General features: G+C 42.9%; 1 protein-coding gene across 1 annotated transcript; it reads right to left on the reverse strand.

The window, feature by feature from the left end:
• Positions 1 to 7,135: 7,135 nt before the first annotated feature.
• Positions 7,136 to 10,228, reverse strand: six3a (SIX homeobox 3a). Its single transcript, XM_034552241.1, has 2 exons — positions 9,318 to 10,228; positions 7,136 to 7,391 (listed from the first exon to the last, which is right to left on the reverse strand). The coding sequence occupies exons 1-2, from the start codon at positions 10,007 to 10,009 to the stop codon at positions 7,199 to 7,201; spliced, it is 885 nt and encodes a 294-aa protein (XP_034408132.1). The 5' UTR covers positions 10,010 to 10,228; the 3' UTR covers positions 7,136 to 7,198.
• Positions 10,229 to 10,897: the final 669 nt, after the last annotated feature.

Raw genomic sequence — 10,897 nt, forward strand, 5'->3', positions numbered from 1 at the left:
TATCTTTGCATTCTTTTTTTTTCGGAGGCACTTGACATGAGAGGAACAGTCTTGTAAAGACATGTTTTGGGGTCACGCCTCTTCCACAGGATTCCTCTAGATGGCAGTCGAGGAGCACGGTGCGCTCTGGCCGGCTCAGCCTTCCCTCTGGCCGGCTGTGCCCCCGCCGCTGTCCCCTCACTGTGGACTTCCCTCTGGTCGGGGCGGTTGGTGAGCTTGGCATCCCGTGTAATCCATCCTATAGCTTTGTAAATGGAGGTTAAATTGATAAGGACATCCAGGCATCAGTCAATCCCCGACCTTTTGTTAAGTGCACGGGCACAAAAAGGAGGCGTGTCAATGTGCAGGTTTTACTAAAACCGAGGATTTAAAAAAAATTATTTCTTCTTCTTTTTTTACGGCGTGTCAAATATTATCACATAATGCTAAACCGATGCATATTTTAAAAGTATAGCAACAATGCATATGAGGCTGTTAAAGGATATGGTTTTAGCAGAAAATCTCTAATTGGCTAGCAATTGTTGACATATACAACAAATGGCCTGCTTTGGTCAAACGATACGATGCTGATTTTTCTCTCAGAAATATCCATAACATAACACCAGTTTGAGGTGGTCTATTTATATAAAATAGCGTATGGAAGAATGTCATTTGGGGTTTACTTCAGGCAGTTTGGGAGTGAGACAATAACAGAGGCAATATAATCCATTCATGTATTTCTCTGTAAAGATGCCAAAGGCCTTTGCTGTCATTATGCCGCTTGACGTTTCTGACCCGGATTCTATAATCTTCTGAAATCTTAATGGTAACAGAAAAAGCTGAGCGGTGCATGTGTGTGTGTGTGTGTGTGTGTGTGTGTGTGTGTGTGTGTGTGTGTGTGTGTGTGTGTGAGGTGTGCGCGCGGGCACAGCGGAACCGGGTGTCCGTGTCCAGGTTCATCCGGTGCTTTCAGTACCAGAGCAGACAGCAGCTCCAGCTGACAGACAATAGCCTGCAGCACCAGTGCAGGGAACAATCACCAATTCATGGGAGGAAAAGGGGGAGCGGAGGGGGGGATGTGTGTCACCAAAACGCACGAAGTCCGAGAGAAAAGGATGGAGGCTGATGTAGTGGTTTCTTGAAGGTGAAAGTGGCTTTTATTATTAGGCCAATTCATCTGTTTGTTTTGGACATCTTCATTGCAGCAGAAATACGTTATACTGCCTTTTAAATGACCTCCTATACCAATACGTGATTCATTATTGTGTTGGTTAAACCTGGTCAACTCGATTGATTAAGCTATTTAATTATAATCTTCAACCAAAACATGGGTGGGAAAAGCAGCCTGTAAAACCCACAATACCGGGGAAGGGGGAGGGGGCATTGTAATTAATCATTGTAGCTTAATTCTGAGGATAAAAGCGAAGGAGTTTATTTCTGGCACATGGTGTGTGTAACGTCTGCGTGTCCGCGGCGCGGTTCTCAGTGCACGATGCATCAGGGCCGTGCTGTACAGTGCCGTGCCACGCTAAGGAGGCCTGAGAACGGCGTGTAGAAAACACAGGTGCTGGGGCTCTATTTAAGCTGCTCAGCCCTCTGTCCACTCGGTGTGCACAAGGCGAGAGATGATCACAGCCTGCACCAAGCGCCCCCACCCCACCCCAACACACACACACACACACACACATAACCTCCATATGTGCTGTCCGTGTGAGGATATACGCGTGCACGTGTGCGCGCGCGCGCGAGAGAGAGAAGGGTGGGGGGTGGTCATGTTCGCTTGAGTAAGCCAGAGTTGGGTTGCTTTCATGTTATGCTTGTTTTAAAAAGATGAGGCTTGTGCAATGGCAGTCCACACTAATAAGCATTAGACTGAAGTATTTCTTGACACCCCCCACCACACACACACACACACACACACACACACACACACACACACACACACCTCCCAACCTGACAAAGAGAGTAGGCTATGATCCCATCTGTCTGTACGGTAGCCCAAATATAATGAAAGCCATACACCGCTGATCCTGTATCTTTGCCTTGTTAGACCTCCAAATTACAATTTAATACAATAACATTTTCCAACGCTGCCCTTGTCTTAGTGCGTGCGTGTGCGCGTGTGTGTGCGCGCGCCCGCGTGATAAATGGTGAGTGTGAAAGACAGTCTGTGTGATGGGGTTGGGAGGGGGGTTGATCAGTTGACAACAAGCAGCAGGTGCATGGCGCCTGGCATTGGTAAAAACGAAATGATAGGACACGTCTAAATGTCACACGTCTCGCGACGTTTACCTGTTGGCAACCACGCCAGATTATGCAACTTTTGTCCCAACCCCATCCACACATCACTATTAGCTTTGATCCCGTTCCAGTTGAGTTCATTGAGTTTTGATGGTGCTTCTTTCTTTTTTTAAAGCTCTTATGGCCTCTTTAATATTACTAACATCACGTTAGAGGCTGCAACTATATTCTGTAATCCCAAATATGTTGCAGTTAATTGTGATTCAGGGGTGATGGTCAGGTGCAAACATGAGGTGTAATTAAATCAGACTCGCTTGTTTTGACCTTTACAATGATGCCCAATTGCTGCTAATATTTCACAAAAGGAGAACAATAACTGTCCGTCTGAAACAGGTCATGGTCTTATAACTTCGTATAAATTGCCACTCTGTTATAGGAGGAATGCTGCAGCCCCGCGTCTTACCTACTGAAGAAGGGAGAGCGAGAGCACAAAGTTTGGTCCTAAGGCCCCGCTCATTGCTGCAGCCACAGCCGCGCTGGTGGAGCTCTGAGCAGCGGTGCTCTTTGGGTGCTGCATGAATACACACCAATGGGAAAGTTGTGTTCAGTTAACCGGTGAAATCCGAGAAAAAACAGGGCAGGGCAAGTATTTCTCACCGTCAGACTCCGGCTTAATAGTCCCCCCCCCCCCCCCCCCCCCCCCATCCCCCTCCTCCTCCCTCTTGTTGGACTGACAGTGCCGGCATTAACTTCGGTAAACAAGATGTTGAGGTTTGAAATGAAAAGGAAGGTAAACTGTGACCTCTAATCGGATCATCGCGGCGCAAACCGCCCTCGATCCAAACAAAACAATATTATTTGTTGTTTTCACAAGAGCATTCGCGTCCGATTCTCTCCTCTTAAAAAAACTTTAAATCGCTTTGACTTTAAATCTGGAAGTCATACACATTTAAATTTAAATAAATCTAATCTTCATGTAGTTGACGCTCTCTTGCAAATCGTGTTTGACAGACGCGCTGTAGCACAGATACCATGGCCAACACCTTCAGGAAGCGCAAAAGAGAAAGAAGAAAGAAAGAAAAAAACATGCGAGTCTCCATTGTTGCCGCACTTGTCTCACATTCTCGTTTACTCTCATGAAAGTATCACACACAGAGATTACTCCTCGCTAAGTTCCTTTGTCTTGTGATCCATATTTGAGTTGACAGATCACGAACAAGAGCTCCCCCACTGTTAATGACCCCAGCCAGCAACAGATAGACTCACACTTCCAGCACTTTTTTTTTTACTGCTGCCTCTCCGGCCTCCAGACGTTTCCAGCCGGGCCTCGTGCGTCTCATTTACATGGTTTAAACAAGCCAGACTCGAAACACCACTACGATAAATATGCTATATTGATATTAATGTGTCTCTGGTGTCATATCCATATCGCGTTTAATACCTATCTTTATAACACATAGGTTGTTGTTGTATTTATGGAAAACCCACTATGAATATGCTTCTTGAAAAGACTATTTGTATATAACGGACACATGAAGGGTGTAAAAAGGTGATTGCAAAGTTTCAATCTTTAGCTGACTTCTTTTTTTTTTTGTACACATTATTTTCAAACCAACGCTTATTATTATTTTTTCTCTCAACTGATAATGTAAGTTTATATCGGCATGTTTACGCTGCGTTTCCACAGCCTTGGGATAATGGACGTATAACGTGGCGCAAATGAAGCCCATTCATGGCTTGTTTTGTATTCATGAGGCCCCAATCTGTGGCTCCATCTCTCAGATAGAGCTCTAATCCTCGTGTCCTCCTTTGCCGATAAAAATGCTCTTCAGTTTACGATTAATTTAATCTCAATCATAGCCGGGACTTGTCGCTGCCAATAAAACTTGTGGAGTGCGTAAATGGAGAGGCAGGGAGGGGGGTAGGGTGGGGGGGTGATAAGGGTCTGGTGGTGCGGCGGTGCCGTGGCCCCTTGGTGCTCTTGATAGGGCCTATCTGTCTCTGGCAGGCCGATTTAAGACCCGGAATGGGTTTAAAATATGATACAGATTTACCTAATTTGCAATCGACTGCCAATGAGTGCGGCGGTTTATTTCAGCCAGACGGGGAGCTGAGCGTTGCGTTTGTGTGCACCTCGGTTATTTCAGGATCACAGGCCCATTGAGTCGCAGGGCATGAGGCTTTTGACACACTTGTTTTTGTGTGTTGATTGCTATCCGTCTGAGGGAGACGTGTGCATGCAGATAGCTTACGCGCACATCTCATCCAGTGGAGACTGATCACATTATGGAGGAGAAAAACATAATGCATAGTCAGATCTAAAGTATATCTACACAGTCTACTATATTTATAACTTTGGTCAAACTGGATCTCCAATTCGGCCGAGCGGATTTTACTTTACAACAATAAAGCACTTATTTTCAACCACAGTTACTATATGATTCAAATTAAGTTTGTTTTTTCTTTTCTTTTTCTTTTTTTAGACACCCGTGCCCATTGCCTGCTTTGTTAATAACTTGTATCCATTATATTAACAAATGAAAGGCACACCACTGTGTGACAATTGTTTGCACGGTCTATAAATGTTAAAAAGTATCCTCTTTTAGCCTCTTTTGATGCGCATTTATTCACACGCACACACCGCCAAATATTCAAGCTTGTCAGACTTTGCACATGAATTGCCTCACATCCTGTAAAAAAAAAAAAAAAAAAAAAACTTGTAAACATCCTTTACAATGTTGCACGGCACTTGTGTTACACTTGTTTTTGGAGACAGTAAAGTTTCAGTTATTATCATCAAATGTCAGCTTTTCACTGTGGTCAAAGTCCCTGAGCCAAACAGCAGCCCCGCGTCCTACTTTTCCGTTGCAAAACACTCCGCGCGTCTCACAGAGTTGCCCGCATGTTTAATACGTGCAGGGGGAAATCCTCCGCGCTGCTTCTAGGAAGCAGGAATCTTCGACTAAGTGTCTCCATCCATCCAACCATAAAACTATAGCTCCTGCAACAGTGTCCTATATCGAATGTGGCCCTAGTCTGCAGCATAATTGGTTGGGGATTTAGATGGAAAGGGACTTGCAGGAGAGAAAGCCTTTTTTTTTTCTTCTTTTTTTTTTTTTTTTTGGAGGGGGGAAATGGTTCTCGTCCGAGGAAGAAAAGCTCTTTTCAGCGGGCCACAATGGGAGATTGGGACAGGGAGGAGTCCCATCGTGATTAGCCCATTTAATGGCGCGTTTACTTAATTTCTGTATTCACTAGCAACGGTAAACAAAAGGGGAAATAGCACTCACATTTGTAAGTGCTGCATGACGTTGACGTTTGCCAGAATGTGTGCAGTCGACTATACGGAGGCAGCCGTATATATATATATATATATATATATATATATATATATATATATATATATATATATATATATATATATATATATATATACATATTACCTGCATCACATATGAGAAACAGGGGTGTAATGATAATTTAGGAAAAAAAGGGGTAAAGTATGACTTCTGGAAAATAAAATCTAAAACATTTTAATGCAGCGTTTCGTCACCGTAAAAGACCAAACAGTTTACACCAATATGATGAATAAGTTACTCTGTTCCGGAAATTAAAAAAAAAAAAAAGCCAAACTTCCTTTAGGTGAGTTCAGCCCGCTGAGTGCACAGCCCGGTCCGGGGACGCATAAGCCAAGCCAAGCATTAATGCTCCCACAATCCAATAATGACCCAATATGAACATGTGTTTAGCCACTTATCAATGCCCTTATCCGTAATCGGATGGAGAGACAGACATCATGCATAGAGGTATAGCAAATTGAATACTGTATTTGATTTAGAAATGTATGGTACATTAACATAATAACCACGCAAGAAAGAAACATTGAATAGGCTAATGTAAATAAGCGCTTTGAGCGACCCTGGGGCGGCAGAGAGGAGAGGGAGGGGGTTGGGGGGGAGGGGGGGGGCTGCAAACTTGAATCAATGTAGTAATAACAAGCAATTCCACTTTTCATTATCTTTTTTTTTCTCTTTGCATAAATGTGACTGGTAACATATCTCATTATCACCCCCCCCCCCCTCCCCCAAAACACAGCCAAAAATCAACAAAAACGCCTAGAGCACTTCAGTTGTAAGTTTTGACAAATATTTTATGTAGGAACACCAAGTCAAGAAAAGTGAGGAAGGGATAGAAAAGAGGATGAGACGGGGGAGAGAGCATTAATTATGTACAAGCATATTTCTACACGTATATTACAGACCGGGAGAATGATCGCATTATTTGAGATATACATAGTTCAATATAAAATTTTGAAAATAAAAATCTGATACAGTCATAAACGGTTCCGTTCGACATTTTTTGACCATGTACCCCACACAGGCAGTGACAGAATTTAAAAAGGTGCTTACGACTTAAAATGATTGTCTGATGAACAAAAGTAAAAACAGGATTGCATCTTGTCTGCATGGCGGCTGCTTCGCCGTCATCATCATCATCATCATCATCATCATCATCATCATTAGGACTTAAAACGGAGATGAGGACAAAAAAAAAAAAAAAGCGACGAAGACACCAAGACGATCTGTTTTTATTCCCTCTGATCGATGTTCCTGATGGAAAATCTTGCATTCAGGTTAATCTCCCTGATAACAAAACACAAAAAATAAAAAGACATCATGCAAGTCTAGTAGTGGTGGTGGTGGTGGTGGTGGTGGCGGTGGTGGTGGGGGTATGAAGAGGAGGGGGAGGCGTGGGTCCGTTGAAAGCGCTTTTTAATTAAAAAAAAATTTAAAAAAACGACGTGCTTTTATCTCTTTTTTATTTTAATATTTATATCAATCGGTCCTTTTTTCATCCGCGATATTTCACAAGTCTTTTTTTTTTTTCTTCCTCTCAGGTCCATTTTTCCCTGTAAATATTTCTCTTTTTGTTTGTTTTTGTGTGTGTGTGTGTGTGTGTTTTTTCTTTCCCCCGCGTATCATACATCGCACTCCGAGTCGCTGGATGTGACGGACAGGATGGACGTCCCAGTATCAACTCTCTCTGCCATACTGGAAACGCTGGTGGTCGGACTGGCCGCGGTTGATGGCGACTCTGCCGAGCTGTGAGGGGTGAGGCCGGCCTCTGACAGGGACCTCATACCGCTCGGTCCTATTGCTTGGTGTTGGAGCCTGGAGAAGAAAAGAAGCCAGGAGGGGAGGGGAGAAAAAAAAGAAGGAAAAAAATGAGAGAAATGGCAATTAGACCTGAGAATGTCCCCCGTCCCCTCCTCCTCATCCTGCAAAATAGGGGTTCAAACTCGCCTTTCTTTCCCCCTGCCGCCCCAGCCATGCATGCATGCTTTTATCAAATAGCCAGCTTTCAGAGGACAAAACACAGCACTATTTAGACTACCAAATGTTGGAAGAAATGCAATGAGTTATTTTGTTTTCCTACAAAAGTAGGCATGTTCAACGCGCATGTCACCAATCTGGCTTTTAAATTGCATGTCACTGCAGAAAACTAAGATGTTAATCCAACCTGGGGTCTTTTAAAAAAAAAAAAAACAGTTTGGTGGCATTCTTTACAGCAGTCTGTTGATATTTTGTAGTTCCTCGCCATTTGCTCTAAAGTTGTTATTTTCCTTCAGTGCTGCACAGTTTTATTTATCTTACAAGAAATAGAACCCGAGCTTCTGCAGTTTCATTACCACGTTATTATTATTATTATTATTATTATTATTATTTGTTGAATAAAATATAGGTCTTGGTCCAAACGCAGAATATCGTGAGGCTTTGACACAGATGGTTTTCAGTCTGATGGAAGTGGAAGTGTATGAATGAGTGACGTCGAGGTCCAGGTTACTCCAATCATCCTAAATGTTTATCTCCAATCCACTCATGATAATAACTCCATCGCGGCGGGATAATATCAGGCTGGAAATATATCTCTTCATTTAGCAAAAAGATTAGAATAGTGTTCATATGGCTTAATATTCTCTCCCGAGTTATTTTCTAATCAATTACAGCATTTCTATGGAATGATACCACACTTAATGTTATGAATACAGCCTATCTTTAAATGCGTTTTAATACGCACGCTTATTTTAGTCAAGTAATATCGATAATATCTTTATTATCCTTTGAGATAATCTGTCCCAACAATGCTAAGTAACATGTTAAAATGACAAATGCACCATCGTACATGTTACATGTTATATACGCTGTGCAGCTTAAATAAACCATTACATAGCTTTAGCAAACACAACAATATTTAAAATAATTTGCAAAACATTACAATTTCAAATGTATTTAATGGTGTAGATACAACTATTTAACTTTTGGCTAAATAAATATTATTAATTATGTCAAGTCGAGTTTATTTTATACTTTTACTTTTACTGAATAGTATAATTAATAAGGCTATATTAGTATCATCTGAATATAATATACATGTATATATATAAATATATACACATATATATTGTTATATAAATATATTGTTGCAGCACGTTTTTATTATGTTTGTCATTTATTACAGTACTTTCACTCTTACGTAAAACATAAACAAGCAGTTTTTATGTGAAAACTGCTCAATAATCGCCTCATCGGTTTAACAGCAAATAATCGCCTCGTCGGTTTAACAGCAATCTAGTTTGTTATTATAGTATTATTATTGTATCATTTGAAGTTGTGTGATCAACTAACTTGAGTTTTAACATGTATAGTGTTTTAATGTGTTATTGATAATTCCATATGTTGTTGTAAAAATGCCCCAAAAAAATTCCATACTTGCTAAAAATGTCTGATAGAAGTTCTTCAAAATGTATTAAAAAAAACGTTTAGTATTTTTAAAAGACCGTGTGTGGTATTTAAAGCAGCGTGAATAGTATCGTCGGTGTTCATCCTGATTTCACTTCATAACAAACATGTCGCCGCAGCCTGCTCCCTCCCCCTGCCAGGCAGACTCGTCCTTTTCCTACACAGTCTCTGTCCGTAAACACAACTACACGATTAATACAATCTGTTCTTTTACCCCTGTTGGTGTTCGGCATTATAGACAAACTTTGTTGTGTTTTGACTGCAACCATAAAAATATATATATTTTAAAAAACCAACCTGTTTTTGGCCGCCGCGGCTCTGTCTCGTTGCCTCCGATTTTTAAACCAGTTTCCGACCTGTGTAGGAGTGAGTCCAGTGGCTTGAGCCAGTTCCCTTTTCTTGCTGGGGTTTGGATACGGGTCCTGAAGGTACCACTCCCTCAGCAGGCTCCGTGTCCTCTCTTTGAAACAGTGCGTCTTCTGCTCGCCGTCCCAGATGGTCCGAGGCAGCGGAAACTTCTTCCGCACCCGGTACTTATCGACCGGTCCGAGGGGACGACCGCGGAGCTTCTCGGCCTCCTGGTAGTGTGCTTCCAGCCACATGGCTTGCAGTTTGCCGTGCGAGTCCTTGGTGAACTTGTGGTTCTCCAGGATGTGGTAGAGGTCTCTGAAATTCCCCGTGTGGAACGCCACCACGGCCCGGGCGCGCAGGATGGACTCGTGCTTGTTGATCGCTTCGCACGCTCCCGGAGCCACAGGCAGCGACCAGAGGAAACGGCCCAGCCGCTCGATGTCCCCGGTCTCCTCCAGCGTCTCGCAGACGCTCGCCACCTGCTCCGGGGAGAAGTTGAGGGTCGGTAGCTGAAACATGGACAAGTCTTCTGGAGACCTGGTGGTGGGAGCGCTGTTCGCCAGGAGCACTGGGCGATCAGCGAAGTTTGGCAGGAAGAAATGGGAGGGATAAAGCTCTAAAGGGGATCTGAAAACCATGGAAATGACCTGAGAGATAAAGAAAATTATCGAGAAAAAGGTGAAACCGAAAAAATACGGCCAGTAAAAAAGATTGAATGATTCAATGGCTATCGCCTAATGACACCAGCCTCATAATATCTCCCCCCTAAATCCGCCGTTGAGTGTAGCATTGAAACATTTTGTTTCCCTTTTCTATTGGTCTTCTTGGTGTCGTTGTAGCGTTGTCATGGCAGCCCTGCCAATCACTGTCAAGCGTGCCAATCATTAGCCAGTACGTAGCGCGAGGCTTTCACCACTTGTGCAGCACGCACGGGGGGTTATCGGAGTCTCCGATCTGCACAGTAACCCTCCCACCGCACCGCGCGCATCAGGCACAAGCCAATGCTCGCCTATCTGCTGAATGGAATGAGCAATTAGAGGGTGGAATATTATTGCGATCTTAACGAGGCTCGTTAAAGCTAAAGAAGATATATAGACTGGAGATGCTTAGCAGAGACGGGGAGGGAGGGAGGGAGGCAGAGGGAGCTTTAAAAGGGTAACAAATGGACAACCAATGACTGCGACTCCGGAATACACGTTTTAAATTGAAGCGAGTCAATTTGCACGTTATTTTTTTTCCTGTAGTAGCTACTTTTTAAAATGTCTTTTTTGTAATCAGTCCATTCATTTCGGTGCGAGGGAAAGGAAGGCGTCATAGGGTCGTCCGCGTCTTTCCTTTTTCATCCAGTTATCGCTTTCCATGTGCTTGTTTTTTTTTGTTTAACATTGTGTCACGATCCCATACTCTTTTGCCCTGGATCTGTCGATGATTTTAAAATATATATATTGCATTTTCGCAATGTTATGCCACGGTCTGAGCATGACTTTACGCGAGCTCGCTGGTGTCTGTGGTCACTCTTGTGTTTG

The sequence above is a fragment of the Cyclopterus lumpus genome, chromosome 15, assembly GCF_009769545.1.
Source record: "Cyclopterus lumpus isolate fCycLum1 chromosome 15, fCycLum1.pri, whole genome shotgun sequence".
Lineage (NCBI taxonomy): Eukaryota > Metazoa > Chordata > Actinopteri > Perciformes > Cyclopteridae > Cyclopterus > Cyclopterus lumpus.

What these genes read in the sequence shown, in the direction of transcription:
- six3a (XM_034552241.1), bottom strand. Translation starts at nt 10,009, where the DNA reads ATGGTTTTCAGATCCCCTTTAGAGCTTTATCCCTCCCATTTCTTCCTG. An exon ending in GCCGCGGCGGCCAAAAACAG is followed by an intron (nt 7,392 to 9,317) that starts GTTGGTTTTTTA and finishes TTTCTTCTCCAG; the next exon opens with GCTCCAACACCAAGCAATAG.